Here is a 16645-nt window from a genome sequence, read left to right on the forward strand (position 1 = left end):
CTACTAACTTTATTTATTCTAGACTGTGGAAAAAATTTCAAGCATGGCTTACAGCATCTAATCTGCAACTATCTTTGTCTGCAGTCCTCCAATTTCTTCAGTCAGGATATGATAAAGGACTTAAAGCAAATACCTTGAGAGTACACTTAACAGCAATAAATGCTATGACAGAGGGAAAGTTTAATAATCAGCCTCTTATTGGAAGATTTTTCAAGGCTTTAAGAAATCTCAACCCGTCTGTTCGTCCGCCGGTAGCCTCCTGGGATTTGTGTCTGGTGCTAAATGCACTTACATTACCACCATTTGAACCAATTGAAGAAATAGAATTTAAGTGGTTATCTATGAAAGTTCTGTTTCTCGTGGCAGTAACCTCTGCCAAAAGACTGGGAGAAATGCAAGCACTTTCATCCCGGGAACCATACTTAAAAATTTTACCGGATGGTGTCAGACTGAGAACAATGCCCTCATTTGTTCCGAAAGTACCCTCTACGGCTAATGTGAATAGGGAATCTTTTTTACCGATTTTTTACCCCAATCCGGATTCAGAAGAAGAGTTGCGATATCACACATTGGATGTAAAGCGGGGTTTATTGTGTTACCTTCATCGTGTGCAAGATTTTCGTAGAGATGAAAATCTATTTATTATAACAACCAGAGCTAAGAAAGGTCTAAAAGCATCTAAAGACACGTTGGCACGATGGATCCGTACTACCATCATAGAAGCCTACACTATCCAAGGGAAGGATCCTCCTCATCCTCTTAGAGCGCACTCCACTCGCTCAACCTCAACATCTTGGGCTGAAAGAGAGCAGGTGTCCTTGACAGAGATTTGTAATGCTGCGTCCTGGTCGACTACATCTACCTTCGCAAGACATTATCGGCTGGATCTCCAGTCCAAGAGCCCAGCCTTCAGCACCGGGGTCTTGTCCGCTGTGCATAAATAATGCCCCCCCTTTTTTGTTCTATGTTAAATCCCTTCTGTGCTGCCGTAGGGGACGAAGAGGAAAGTTGGTATTTATACTTACCGTAATTATACTTTCCTCGAGTCCCCGAAGGCAGCACATATACCCACCCAATAAAGTTTGTTTTTGCATCAGTCAGTCTATTTTATTACACATGGTGGATTGTATGCGGGGTCTGTATATAGGACTAAGGGTAGGAATCAATTAAATAATTAATTATGTTAATCTAGATGGGCGGTCCTAGTGGGAGGTCAGGAGACCGGAATATCCCTTCTGTGCTGCCTTCGGGGACTCGAGGAAAGTATAATTACGGTAAGTATAAATACCAACTATAATGTTGAGTAATCTGCATGGTCAATGGCCCAATTTGGGTATCATTGTAATCGTATGGACCTACAAAATAAAGCTAATGGGAGAGACTTATCAAAACCTGTGTAGAGTAGTGGTGCAGGTGCCCATAGCAACCAATCAGATCGCTTCTTTCATTTTTTAAAAAGCCTCTGAAAAATGCGATCTGATTGGTTGCTATGGGCAACTGCACCACTCTTCCTCACAGGTTTTGATAAATCTCCCCCAATGTGGGACTGTTTGCAAAAAGTGCACTGTGTAGAAAGACCCCAAAATTGCATTTTTATTCAAGTTTGTCCCACAAATATTTGTTTGTTTGTCATTGCAAAGTATAATTGGTGACGCAAAAAAACAAGCCCTTATATGAGTCTGTAGGTAGAAAAGTAAGAGTTATGTCTAGAGATGAGCGAATCGGAGCTGGCGACCCAGAATTCATTACTAATTTCAGAAAATATACGATTCGCAACGAATGTGAATATCGCTGCGATTCTATCGCACAAATCGCTTCATTAAACTCTATTTACTGCGGTGCAGGGCCCAGGGCATCTAAAATGGCCGATCCACATGTCAGTATATGGGGCAAGGAATGCTGGGAAGGCGGGAAGGGAGGTAGACATGATGACCCTGAATCACATGCAGGATGTAGCCAGTCACCCCTGTGATGTCACAGCCCTATATAATCGGCAGCCATCTTGCGGACAGTCACTTCATTATATTACACTGCAGAAGGATCATAGGACGTAGAGCCTGTGTGTGTTACAGCAGAGAAAAGCGCAGTCCTCCTAACATCCTCCTAGTAACATCAGATAAAAGAAGCCATCTGATTGGTTGCTGTGGGCAACTCAGCAACCAGCATATTCATCTATCCTGGTAATTTAATGTGCATAACGTGACGGATGCGCTTTATTTGTGTTGCTTTTTCATTTTATATATTTCGATAAAAAGGCCCATCAAAATCTTCAGCACCAGGCCCATGATCCTCTTAATCCGGCCCTGCCCACATGACAGGTCCCCCCCTCTCCAGCCCCCCCCCCCCCCCACACAGGGGGGTGATACAGGGGCCAGCACATCGGCATAGCCATTGACTGTCCTGGCATGCTGGGAGTTTTGCTACAGCTGGAGACACCCTATTTGGGAAGCACTGCCGTAGGGTAATTTGGTGTTGGATGCAAATCCCTAATTTAGGCCTCAAATGCACATGGTGCTCTTTCACTTTGGAGCCCTCTCATATTTCAAGGCAACAGTTTTGGGTTACAAATTTTTTTTCTCTTCTTTTACCCCAAGAAAAGGTAAATTTTGGGTCTACACCAGCATGTTAGTGTAAACAGAGTGTACCATATACATTTGAGGCCTAAATTGGTGATTTGCACAGGGGTGGCTGGTAGTTACAGCAGTTCTGACATAAACATAAAAAACACCCATATGTGACCCCCATTTAGAAAACTACACCCCTCACGTAAAGTAACAAGGGGTATAGTGAGCCTTAACATCCCACAGGTGTTTGACAAATTTTAGTTAAAGTTGGAGGTGAAAATTAAAAAATGTATATTTTTTTTTTCCCTAAAATGCTATTGTTACCCCAATTTTATCATTTTCACAAGGGGAAATAGGAGGAAAAGCCCCACAAAATTTGTAACCCCAAATCTTCTGAGTCAGAAAATACCCCACATGTGGATGTAAAGTGCTCTGCGGGGGAACTACAGGGCTCAGAAGAGAAGGAGCACCATTGGGCTTTTGGAGAGAGAATCTGGCTGAAATTGAAGGCCATGTGCGTTTAGGCCTCCATGGTGCCAGAACAGTGAACCCCCCCCCCCCCCACATGTGACCCCATTTTGGAAACTACACCCCTAATAAGAAGTGCAGTGAGCATTTACATCTCACAGGTGTCTGATAGATTTTTTTGAGCAGTGGTCTGTCAAAATGAAAAGTGAAAATTTTTCATTTGCACAGCCCACTGTTCCAAAGATCTGTCAAATGCCAGTGGGGTTTAACCCCTTAAGGCACCAGCCCATTTTCACCTTAACCCCTTAAGGACACATGACGTACTGGAACGTCATGTGTCCGCTCCCAATCTATAATGCGGGGCCACGTGGAATTTTTCACCAAGAAATGATGCAAGCCTCGACAAAAATTTACCACTAACATGAAGTAGAATATGTCACGAAAAAACAATCTCAGAATCAGAATGAAAAGTAAAAGCATTCCAGAGTTATTAATACTTAAAGTGACAGTGGTCAGATGTGCAAAAAATGGCTGGGTCCTTAACCCCTTAAGGACCGGGGTTCTTTCCGTTTTTGCATTTTTGTTTTTTGCTCCTGGCCTTTAAAAAATCATAACTCTTTAAATTTTGCACCTAAAAATCCATATGATGGCTTATTTTTTGCGCCACCAATTCTACTTTGTAATGACGTCAGTCATTTCGCCCATAAATCTACGGTGAAACCGAAAAAAAAATCATTGTGAGACAAAATTGAAAAAAATCTGCCGTTTTGTAACTTTTGGGGGCTTCCATTTCTACGTAGTACATTTTTCGGTAAAAATGACACCTGATATTTATTCTGTAGGTCCATACGATTAAAATGATCCCCTACTTATATAGGGTTGATTTTGTCGTACTTCTGGAAAAAATCATAACTTCATGCAGGAAAATTAACACGTTTAAAATTGTCATTTCTGACCCCTATAACTTTTTTATTTTTCCGTGTATGGGGCGGTAGAAGGGCTCATTTGTTGCGCCGTGATCTGAAGTTTTTAACGGTACCATTTTTGCATTGATCGGACTTATTGATCATGATATAAAAAGTGACCAAAAATGCACTATTTTGGACTTTGGAATTTTTTTGCGCGCACGCCATTGACCGTGTGGTTTAATTAACGATATATTTTTATAATTCGGACATTTCCGCACGCGGCGATACCACATATGTTTATTTTTATTTACACTGTGTTTTTTTTTTTTTTTATGGGAAAAGGGGGGTGATTCAAAGGGAAGGGGTTAAATGATATTTATTCACTTTTTTTTCCCACTTTTGTTTTGCAGTGTTATAGGTCCCATAGGGAACTATAACACTTCACACACTGATCTCTTATACTGATCATTGTTATCCCATAGGGACCTATAACACTGCACACACTGATCTCTTATACTGATCATTGTTATCCCATAGGGACCTATAACACTGCACACACTGATCTCTTATACTGATCATTGTTATCCCATAGGGACCTATAACACTGCACACACTGATCTCTTATACTGATCATTGTTATCCCATAGGGACCTATAACACTGCACACACTGATCTTTCACATTGATCACTGGTTTCTTATGAGAAATCGATGATTCTGCGGCTTGACTGCTCATGCCTGGATCTCAGGCACTGAGCAGTCCTTCAGCGATCGGACAGCGAGGAGGCCGGTAGGGACCCTCCTGCTGTCCTGTAAGCTGTTCGGGATGCAGCGATTTCGCCGCGGCTATCCCGAACAGCCCACTGAGCTAACCGGCATGGTTTCAGTTTCACTTTAGACGTGGCGTTCAACTTTGAACGCCGCGTCTAAAGGGTTAATAGCGAGTGGCACATCGATCAATGCCGCGCGCTATTAGCCACGGGTCCCGGCCGTTGTTAAAGGCCCCGCGTTATCATTGGCATCACAATATACCACAACACTGTTGCATAAAATATGCTCTACTGTAATGCCGATGTCTGTATATATCAATTTCATCCAAACAGAGGAGACGCGCTTCCACTATCAACTTCATTGTAATTTAGGACGTTTTCTCCCAGACACCCAGAAGAGGGGTATCCCATACATGAGAGGACCGCGATCCTGCTGTACCTCTATCTTTGAAATGCCGCCATAACACAGAGAGCGGCGCTTTGAATTTTTTTAATTGCTCCGCTCCCCGAACGGAAGGCCAGGCTAATAGTAGTAACACCTCATTTCATCTGCAACCTAAATACTATTCGTGTTAAATGTAATTTGTTTTAAATTTATGTTTGCTTTGGATTTGAGATACCCTCAGCACCGTGCAAACTGTATTGCACAGATGCATATATGTATTTTATTCTGTACCCGGTAATTGCTGTTAAATTTCGCTGGCTTTTTTTGCATAAATCAGTGGCCTCCCACATCTGCCACATCATTGGATCTGACGAAGAGGGGGTCCCACCCCTCGAAACGCGTTATCTGTGATCTACCCTAATAAAATCCCGTTATTATCTCTTAAACTAAAAAAAATCAATGTGCGACAAAATTAATGAAAAAACACTATTTAGTAAGTTTTGGGGGCTTCCGTTTTTACGCAGTAAATTTTTCGGCAAAAATGATACCTTATCTTTATTCTGTACGTCCATACGGTTAAAATGATACCCTACTTGCGTAGGTTTGATTTTGTATCACTTCAGAAGAAAATCATGAATACATGCAGGAAAATTTATACGTTTAAAATTGTCATATTCTGACCCCTATAACTTTTTTATTTTTCTGTGTTCAGGGCGCTATGAGGGCTCATTTTTTGCGCCGTGATCTGAAGTTTTTGTCGGTACCATTTTTGTTCTGATCAGACTTTTTGATCACTTTTTATTCCCCTTTTTGTGGTGTAAAAAGTGATAAAAAATGCGCTATTTTGGACTTTGGAATTTTTTTGCGCGTACACCATTGAACATGCGGTTTAAAAAGCGGTATGTTTTTATAATTCGGACATTTCCGCACACGGCGAAACCACATATGTTTATTTTTGTTTTTATTTACACTGTTTTTTTTATTCTTGGAAATGCCGGGTGATTCAAACTTTTATTAGGGGAAGGGATCATTGAAAGGGTTAATGATTTTTTTTACACTTTTCTTATGCAATATTATAGCTCCTATAGGGGGGGCTATAACATTGCATTAACTCATCTTTTACACTGATTGGTCCATCTCCATAGGAATGGATCAATCAGTGTTTTCGGCGATTGAATGCTCATGCCTGGATCTCAGGCTTGAAGCATTCAATCGGCGATCGGACTGCAGGAAGGAAGGTAAGAAGACCTCCTCCTGTAGTACAGCTGTTCGGGATGCCGAGATTATACCGCGGCGATCCCGAACAGCTCCCTGAGCTAACCGGCAACTTTCACTTTCGTTTTTAGCCGCGTGGCTCAGCTTTGAGCGCGCGGCTAAAGGGTTAATAGCTATTAGAGGCGGGTCCCGGCTTCATTATGATGCCGGGCCCGCCGCGATATGATGCGGGGTCACCGGGTGACCCAGCGTTATATCGCAGGACTGGGACCCAGGACGTACCCATACGTCCTGGGTCCTTAAGAGGTTAAGGACCAAGCCCATTTTGGCCTTAAGGACCAGAGTGTTTTTTGCACATCTGACCACTGTCACTTTAAACATTAATAACTCTGGAATGCTTTTAGTTATCATTCTGATTCCGAGATTGTTTTTTCGTGACATATTCTACTTTAACATAGTAGTAAATTTTTGTGGTAACTTGCATCCTTTCTTGGTGAAAAATCAGTAAATTTGATGAAAAATTTGAAAATTTAGCATTTTACTAACTAATATTACGAATAAATTTTTTTTTGATTCACATATACAATATGTCTACTTTATGTCTGCTGCTACGCCGTGCGCTCTGGCTCTCTGCTCCTCCCCGGAGCGCTCGCGGCGTTCTCCTCTCTGCAGCGCCCCCGTCAGACCCGTTGACCGGGAGCGCTCCACTGTCACTGCCGGCGGGGATTCGATCCGCGTAGCGGGACGCGCCCGCTCGCGGGTCGCATCCCAATCTACTCACCTGTCCCGTTCCCGCTGTCACGTCCTGGTGCGCGCGGCTCCGCTCTCTAGGGTGCCCGTGCGCCGGCTCTCTAAGATTTAAAGGGCCAGTGCACCGCTAATTGGTGCCTGGTCCAATCAGTGTTAATTAACTCCTACCTGCTCCTTGCTACCGCACAGAACCCCTGCTTATGAGTATTGGACTGCATCACGAGAAAATTTTATTTCTTGTCCTACCCAACTGCACCTCTGAAATCCTCCTCGGTCTGCCATGGCTCCAACGTCATTCTCCCACCCTTGACTGGACCACCGGGAAGATCAAGAGTTGGGGTTCATCTTGTCTCAAACAATGCCTCACCTCTGCTCCCACTTGTCTAACTCCTGAGGTTCCACCCTTACCGGTCCCTCCCAAGGCTTACCAGGACTTTTCTGATATTTTCTGCAAAAAGCAAGCAGAGATCTTACCTCCTCATAGCCTACTTCCTGGTACCACTCTGCCCCGTGGCAAGCTTCACCCTCTGCCCCCCCTCCCCATTCCCACTTCTTCTGAAGTTCCTGCCGTAGATGAAGTAACCCAGGACTTCTCCGTTATCTGGAAGGAGGCTCAAGAGTCGCTCCCACTGGCCTCGTCTCGTATGAAGGGACAAGCGGTACTGTTACTGGGACCCGGAGCACTCGCGGCGTTCTCCTCTCTTCAGCGCCCCGGTCAGACCCGCTGACCGGGAGTGCTGCACTGTCACTGCCGGCGGGGATGCGATCCGCGTAGCGGAATGCGCCCGCTCGCGGGTCGCATCCCCATCTACTCACCTGTCCCGTTCCCCGGCTGTCACGTCCTGGCGCGCGCGGCTCTGCTCTCTAGGGGGAGCGCGCCGGCTCTCTAAGATTTAAAGGGCCAGTACACCACTAATTGGTGCCTGGTCCAATCAGTGTTAATTAACTCCTACCTGCTCCTTGCTTATAAAAACCCACTTCCCCTTCCTGTCCTTGCCGGATCTTGTTGCCTCACTGCCTAGGGAAAGCGTTTTGTGTGCATGCCCTTACCAGTGTTACCAGACCTTCTGCCGTTACCCTTGACTACGAACCTTGCCGCCTGCCCTGAGCTTCTGCTACGCCTGACCTCGCCTCTGTCTAGTCCTCCTGTCCCACGCCACTCTCAGCAGTCAGTGAGGTAGAGCCGTTACCGGTGAATACGACCTGGTTGCTACCGCCGCAGCAAGACCATCCCGCTTTGCGGCGGGCTCTGGTGAAAGCCAGTAGAAACTTAGAACCGGTCCACCGGTACGGTCCACGCCAATCCCTCTCTGACACAGAGGATCCACCTCCAGCCTGCCGAATCCTGACATCTGCATTATAAAATTTACGTGTTTTTACTTTTGGAAGACACCAGAGGACTTCAAAGTTCAGCAGCAATTTTCCAATTTTTCACAAAATTTTCAAACTCAATATTTTTCAGGGACCAGTTCAGTTTTGAAGTGGATTTGAAGGGTCTTCATGTTAGAAATACCCCATAAATGACTCCATTATAAAAACTACACCCCACAAAGTATTCAAAATGATATTCAGTCAGCATTTTAACCCTTTAGGTGTTTCACAGGAATAGCAGCAAAGTGAAGGAGAAAATTCAAAATCTTCATTTTTTACACTCACATGTTCTTGTAGACCCAATTTTTGAATTTTTGCAAGTGGTAAAAGGAGTACGCACATACGTCATATGTCTATGTAAATTGTTCGGCGGGCGCGGTAGAGGGCTCAGCAGTGAAGGAGCGACAAGGGGATTTTGGAGAGTACGTTTTTCTGAAATGGTTTTTGGGGGGCATGTTGTATTTAGGAAGCCCCTATGGTGCCAGAACAGCAAAAAAAAAACACATGGCTTACCATTTTGGAAACTAGACCCCTCGGGGAATGTAACATGGGATAAAGTGAGCCTTAATACCCCACAGGTGTTTCATGACTTTTGCAAATGTAAAAAAAATTATAATAATTTTTACCTAAAATGCTTGTTTTCCCAAAAATTTTACATTTTTAAAAAGGGTAATAGCAGAAAATACCCCTCAAAATTTGAAGCCCAATATCTTCCGAATCAAAAAACGCCCCATATGGGGGTGAAAAGTGCTCTGCTGGTGCACTACAGGTCTCAGAAGAGGAGTAGTCACATTTGGCTTTTTGGAAGCAAATTTTGCTCTGGGGGCATGCCGCATTTAGGAAGCCCCTATGGTGCCAGGACAGCAAAAAAAAAAAACACATGGCATACTATTTTGGAAACTAGACCCCTTAGGGAACATAACAAGGGGTTAAGTGAACCTTTATACCCCACAGGTGTTTCACGACTTTTGCATAGGTTAAAAAAAAAATGTTTTTTACCTAAAATGCGTGTTTTCCCAAAAATTTTACATTTTTAAAAAGGGTAAAAGCAGAAAATAGCCCCCAAAATTTGTAACACAATTTCTCCCGAGTACAGCGATACCCCATATGTGACCCTAAACTGTTGCCTTGAAATATGACAGGGCTCCAAAGTGAGAGTGCCATTAGCATTTGAGGCCTAAATTAGGAACTTGCATAGGGGTGGACATAGGGGAATTCTACGCCAGTGATTCCCAAACAGGGTGCCTCCAGCTGTTGTAAAACTCTCAGCATGCCTGAACAGTCAGTGGCTGTCTGGTAATACTGGGAGTAGTTGTTTTGCAACAGCTGGAGGCTCCGTCTTGGAAACAGTGGCGTACCAGACGTTTTTCATTTTTATTGGGGAGGGGAGGGGGGCTGTGTAGGGGTATGTGTATATGTAGTGTTTTTTACTTTTTATTTTATTTTGTGTTAGTGTAGTGTAGTGTTTTTAGGGTACAGTCACACGGGCGGGGGTTCACAGTAGTTTCTCGCTGGCAGTTTGAGCTGCGGCAGAAAATTTGCCGCAGCTCAAACTTGCAGCCGGATACTTACTGTAAACCTTCGCCCATGTGAGTGTACCCTGTACGTTCACATTAGGGGGGATCATCCAGCTGTTGCAAAACTACAACTCCCAGCATGGGCTGACAGACTGTACATGCTGAGAGTTTTAGTTTTGCAACAGCTGTAGGCACAGTGGTTACGTATCACTGAGTTTGTGACCTAACTCAGTGTTTCACAACCAGTGTGCCTCCAGCTGTTGCAAAACTACAACTCCCAGCATGTACGGTGCACGGTGACTGCTGAGAGTTGTAGTTTGCAACAGCTGGAGGCACACTGGTCGTGAAACACTGAGTTAGGTAAAAAAAAAACTCTGAGTTTCACAACCATTGTGCCTTCAGCTGTTGCAAAACTACAACTCTCAGCAGTCACCGACAGCCAACGGGCATGCTGGGAGTTGTAGTTATGCAACCAGCAGATGCACCACTACAACTTCCAGCATGCACTTTAGCTGTTTGTGCAAGCTGGGAGTTGTAGTTATACAACAGCTGAAGGTACACTGAAGGTACAGAGACGTACAGAAGGTACAGAAGGTAGAGAAGGTACAGAAGCTGAAGGTACAGAGACGGCCCCGATCAGCCAGTAATTCCGGGTCACTGGAGACCCAATATCGCCGCAGATCGCTGGGCTGAATTGTCCAGCGATCTGCGGCCATCGCCCACATAATGACCTCCCTGGGCGATATGCCGCGATACCTGCTGAACGATTTCAGCAGGCATCTGGCTCCGGTCCCCAACCGGCTAGCGGTGGGGACCGGAATTCCCACGGGCGTATGGATACGCCCTCGGTCCTTAAGGACTCGGAATGCAGGGCGTATCCATACGCCCTATGTCCTGAAGAGGTTAATGGTATAGAGAACTGTGACTAGTGCATTAACTCTATGATTTTTTGCCCATTGAAACCAGTAGGCCCATTGTGGTCTATGGGGAAAAGCTGCTGAGTTGCCCATAGCAACCAATCAGATCGCTTCTTTCATTTTGCAGAGGCATTGTGAAAAATGAAAGAAGCAATCTGATTGGTTGCTATGGGCAACTGCACAACTCTTCCTCTACACTGGTCTTGATGAATCTCCCCCATAGAAGGAGATTTATCAAAACCTGTCCAGAGGAAAAGTTTCTGAGTTTCCCATAGCAACCAATCAGATCGCTTCTTTCATTTTTGAAAAAGCCTCTGAAAAATGAAGGAAGCAATTTGATTGGTTGCTATGGGCAACTCAACAGCTTTTCCAGGAAAGTAAAGTTTAACCACAACACTGTAACACTGTCCACCCTGGGACTCGAACCAGTGACGGTCTCCCATCCCACTGTACTGCTGAGATGGTCCTGCTTATCTTACATGCAGTGAGATCCCCATAGACCACAATTAGCCTATTGGTTTTAATGGGCAAAAAATCACAGAGTTGATGCACTAGTCACAGTTCTCTATACCATTAACCCCTTAACGACGCAGGACGTATATTTACATCATATCGCGTCGGTCCCGGCGCTCATCAACGGCCGGGACCCGCGGCTAATACCACACATCGCCGATCGCGGCGATGTGCGGTATTAACCCTTTAGAAGCGGCGGTCAAAGCTGACCACCGCTGTGAAAGTGAAAGTGACCCGGCTGCTCAGTCGGGCTGTTCGGGACCGCAGCGGTGAAATCGCGGCGTCCCGAACAGCTGACCGGACACCGGGAGGGCCCTTACCTGCCTCCTCGGTGTCCGATCGACGAATGACTGCTCCGTGCCTGAGATCCAGGTAGGAGCAGTCATGCGCCGATAACACTGATCACAGGCGTGTTAATACACGCCTGTGATCAGGATGAGAGATCAGTGTGTGCAGTGTTATAGGTCCCTATGGGATAATAATGATCAGTATAAGAGATCAGTGTGTGCAGTGTTATAGGTCCTTATGGGATAATAATGATCAGGATGAGAGATCAGTGTGTGCAGTGTTATAGGTCCCTATGGGATAATAATGATCAGTATAAGAGATCAGTGTGTGCAGTGTTATAGGTCCCTATGGGATAATAATGATCAGTATAAGAGATCAGTGTGTGCAGTGTTATAGGTCCTTATGGGATAATAATGATCAGGATGAGAGATCAGTGTGTGCAGTGTTATAGGTCCCTATGGGACCTATAACACTGCAAAAAAAATGTAAAAATAAAGTGTTAATAAAGGTCATTTAACCCCTTCCCTAATAAAAGTTTGAATCACCCCCCTTTTCCCATAAAAAAAAATAAAACAGTGTAAAAAATAAATAAAATAAACATATGTGGTATCGCCGCGTGCGTAAATGTCCGAACTATAAAAATATATTATTAATTAAACCCCGCACGGTCAATGGCGTACGCGCAAATACATTCCAAAGTCCAAAAAAGCGTATTTTGGTCACTTTTTATACCATTAAAAAATGAATAAAAAGTGATCAAAAAGTCCGATCAAAACAAAAATCATACCGATAAAAACTTCAGATCACGGCGCAAAAAATGAGTCCTCATACCGCCCTGTACGTGGAAAAATAAAAAAGTTATAGGGGTCAGAAGATGACATTTTTAAACGTAGAAATTTTCCTGCATGTAGTTATGATTTTTTCCAGAAGTGCGACAAAATCAAACCTATATAAGTAGGGTATCATTTTAACCGTATGGACCTACAGAATAATGATAAGGTGTAATTTTTACCGAAATATGCACTGCATAGAAACGGAAGCCCCCAAAAGTTACAAAATGGTGTGTTTTTTTCGATTTTGTCGCACAATGATTTTTTTTCCGTTTCGCCGTGCATTTTTGGGTAAAATGACTAATGTCACTGCAAAGTAGAATTGGCGACGCAAAAATTAAGCCATAATATGGATTTTTAGTTGAAAAATTGAAAGGGTTATGATTTTTAAAAGGTAAGGAGGAAAAAACGAAAGTGCAAAAACGGAAAAACCCTGAGTCCTTAAGGGGTTAATGAAGGGAGGGCTCCATATTCACAAATATGCGCATATGCGCACAAATTTTCACATATGTGCAAAAAAATAAGCGAATATTCGTAATTACGAATATATAGTGCTATATTCGCAATATTCGCGAATTCGCTATATTTGCGATTAAAATTCGAATTGCGAATATTCGTGAACAACACTAGTCGCTGCAAATACAGTGAAGGAGTTTAAACATGCATGGGATAGGCATAAGGCTATCCTTCATATAAGATAGGGCCAGGGACTATTGATAGGATTCAGATTATTGGGCAGACTAGATGGGCCAATTGGTTCTTATCTGCCGACACATTCTATGTTTCTATACTGTATGGATATCAGAAAAATGGTTCCAAGCTCTTATTTCTTTATTAAATTCACTACTTTGGGGCAGGAAAGCACGAGAATGAAATATGTTTCTTTAACGTTAGCTGAGCACGATGGGGGTTGGGCACTTTTTTTTTTTTTAGGTACTTTTTAGCACTAAAATTGCAGACTATTATGAGAAGGAGGGAAAATGTAGTCCTATTTTTTCTCTCTAAGGGTATGTTCACACTACGGAATTCCGCAAGCCGAATTCCACGGGCGGAATTCCGAGAGCCGAATTCCGCGGTGTGAACTTAACATTAGTGTGAATGGGTTTCCGCGAGACCCGTTCACACTGCGGAATTTCAGCGCCACTGAAATTGTTCCGCCCAAAGAAAGAACATGTTTATTCTTTGCACGGAAGTCCGCGAGCACTGCATAGCTGTCAATGGTGACGGCTCAGTGCCGCCCGGTCCTACCGCCGCCGCCGGCTGCCAGTCTGAATCTTCGCTCACTGAATTCAGCGAGCGGAGATTCCATTCACACACTGTAGTGTGAACATACCCTAATTGGTCGTTATAAGGATATTTTTGAGATTTTGGAAGCTGGGATACTCACTACACCCATGCATATCTAGATAATTAAGTATGGGAGGAACTTAAAAAATGTTTAAAATTACATGGAGATTTATTTGACTTTACTTCATTATGGTCGAATAAAGCACTTAAAGAATTCCTTAAAATTAAAGATTGACTCTTTTGGATGAAAAGGGGCTTATTTATGTAAATCAATTATACGCTTTAGGTCAAATAAAGTCGTTTGAAGAGATAGCCCATAAGTGTGTGGGGGGAAGACAATCACAAACATTGTTTTTTACAAATAAGTAACACAGATCATAAACCAATAAAAGGGGAGTTGAGGAGAGTACATTCACATCCCCTTGTTGAATTAATGAGAGGGCCCCCTGTCCCTAAACCCATGACAAAAATGTATGAAATGTTGATGCTATCAAGGGTAGATGGGAAAGGAACTTGGGGGGGGGGGGGGGGGGGTTACATTCAGATTCATGGGGCAGAGCGTTTGTAAACTTGAACTTTACATCATATAATAAGGCCCATGTAATGGTACAGTCTGAGATTTTGTATAGGATGTATTATACTCCATGGGGATTGTAGCGTATGGGCCTCAGACAGGATGCAAACTGTCCAAAATGTCAGATGGAGGATGCTAACTTTTTGTATCTTAAATGGAGTTATTCCTATATTCATACATTTTGGAATAATCGATGTTATTGAAAAAAGGTATAACATTAAGATAGAACGAGACCCTTAGAGGCTTATCCTTGGAGATTTCAGGGATTCTATATATAAGAAAAGTTTAATTAGGCTATTTCCTTATGCGAAGTTGCTGTCTGGGCATGCTGGGAGTTGTGGTTCTGCAGCGGTTGGGGGTTCATAGCTTGAAGACCACTGCTATAGCGGGTGCAAATGTATCTGGGCCCTGGAACTCAAATAATGTGAAATATGAGATGATCAAAATGGAGCCCCTGCACTAATTACTTGGGTTCTGAGGTCTGTAAGGTCCATAGTAAAAACATCAGGTTCTGTCTATAGCAGATACTAAATCATGGCAGCTCAAAAAAACAAGCAGTCATTCTGACATGTCACATGTGATGTCATAGACAGCTGGAGGCCTGACATTCCACTGACAGCCGCCCGAGCCTTCAGTCTGTTCCAGTGTGATTAGTGAGAATAGTGAGATTAGCGTCTTCTTCTTCTACTTGTCTGAAATGGAGCTAAAAGGACTGGGGTTCGTCCCCCTCCTGTTGGCGTTTTGGTGTGCGGCCTGGCTTGCCACCAGCTACATCATGACGGTCGTCCTCGGCCATGCAGCCTCGCCACTGATGAGCATCAGGTAAGATAAACAAGCACATGATTCTTATTTCATGGGTTGGGAGTGAGGAAATATCCATAATAACATTGGTTTCTTTTCCTTCACAGTGACGTGGGAAATTTCTTTCCCGAAAGCATATTATTCAGAATTGGATTCATAGGGATGTCCATTGGCACTTTGGTACTAACCTTTCTTATTTATAAGTATATGGTTATGCATACTGAAGAGTTCAGGGGTCATCAGGTCCTGATCCAGAGGATCCTGCTGGCCATTGTGTGGGCCTCCTGTTTTTCCACAGCTGTTATGCATGTATTGTCCCCCGAAGAATATCCCAGGATACACTTTGTCAGCACGATAATTTCCATTACATGTGAAGCCTTATACTACCTTGGGCAGTCCATCCAGATGTATAAATTACCAGGAGCAAAAAAAGTCATCCACCATAGTAGATGCACCTGCTGTGGCCTGACTTTTGTCTGTGTAGTTTTCTATTTTGGATATGAAACATTAAATGAATTATTCCATAATGATGAAGACTGGGACGAGATCCGTGAAATCCCCATCATAATCATCGAGTGGGTGATGCTTCTACTGATCCTGATAAACATCGTGACCTATTATTCCACCATGCAGAGGTTATTGTTGACCGTCTCCAGAAACAGCTGCACACTCTCTCTTAGAGTAAAAATTGATGACTTCGGGGTGTAGACCACCACGGGGGCCATCAAGTGGACTTCTGGGAGAGATACTGCACAGGACACGGAAAACATCTAAAGAAGAATAACTGGGGGACTACATATGGTGCCAGTAATCATGACACAATAATATGAGCTGGTGATATTACCTATACAAAAAAAAATAAAAAAAATAATAAAAAAATATTGGTGTGTGAAGTGTAATACCTAGTTAGAAAAACAGAATCAAATTCATCATTATAACCCCCCTCTGCATTACCCTGTTTATTATTTTTCAAGCAAGCACTTTGTTCTAATTCGTCCACTCTCTGGCGTGCTCCTTGTATAAGGGGTTTGGGATACCCTTTTTGTTTAAAACGATCCTCCAGGTTCTCTAGTTGTTGTAGGTATTTTTGTGTGGAAGAACAATTCCTTCGGATTCTTTTCATTTGACCGAATGGAATGTTCTTCTTCCATTATTTAAGATGGCAACTGTTAAAGTCGAGGTATCTGTTTGCATCCACCTCCTTAAAATAGTTGGCAGTATGCGAACAGCCATCCTGAATATAGATATTTAAATCCAGGAACTCACATTTTTTGGGGGACTGATGCAGCGCTGCCTTTGGATATCTCTGGCTCTGCTATAGCGCTTTTTTTGAGGGGGCGTGTCGGCTGCCCCTTCGTCTGGTGGTCAACACTAGTGTTGCTCGCAAATATTCGCAATGCGCGAATTCGCGAATATTCGCCAATAGAGCACTATATATTCGAAATTACGAATATTGTTTTTTTTTTTTTTCACAGTACACATCACAGTG

The 16645-nt window shown here is 43.5% G+C and overlaps 1 protein-coding gene across 2 annotated transcripts; it reads left to right on the forward strand.

Moving 5' to 3' along the window:
• The first annotated feature begins 1482 nt into the window (after nucleotides 1–1482).
• LOC130342556 (uncharacterized) lies at nucleotides 1483–15990 on the forward strand. 2 transcript variants are annotated; one of them, XM_056554278.1, is made up of 3 exons: nucleotides 1483–2180; nucleotides 14945–15177; nucleotides 15264–15990. In XM_056554278.1, the coding sequence occupies exons 2-3, from the start codon at nucleotides 15053–15055 to the stop codon at nucleotides 15862–15864; spliced, it is 726 nt and encodes a 241-aa protein (XP_056410253.1). In that variant the 5' UTR covers nucleotides 1483–2180; nucleotides 14945–15052; the 3' UTR covers nucleotides 15865–15990. The 2 variants fall into 2 exon arrangements, with proteins under 2 accessions (XP_056410253.1, XP_056410252.1); XM_056554277.1 differs by lacking the exon at nucleotides 1483–2180 and having other exon boundaries at nucleotides 14324–15177.
• Nucleotides 15991–16645: the final 655 nt, after the last annotated feature.

Source organism: Hyla sarda, unplaced genomic scaffold (genome assembly GCF_029499605.1).
Source record: "Hyla sarda isolate aHylSar1 unplaced genomic scaffold, aHylSar1.hap1 scaffold_652, whole genome shotgun sequence".
Classification (NCBI taxonomy): Eukaryota; Metazoa; Chordata; class Amphibia; order Anura; family Hylidae; genus Hyla; species Hyla sarda.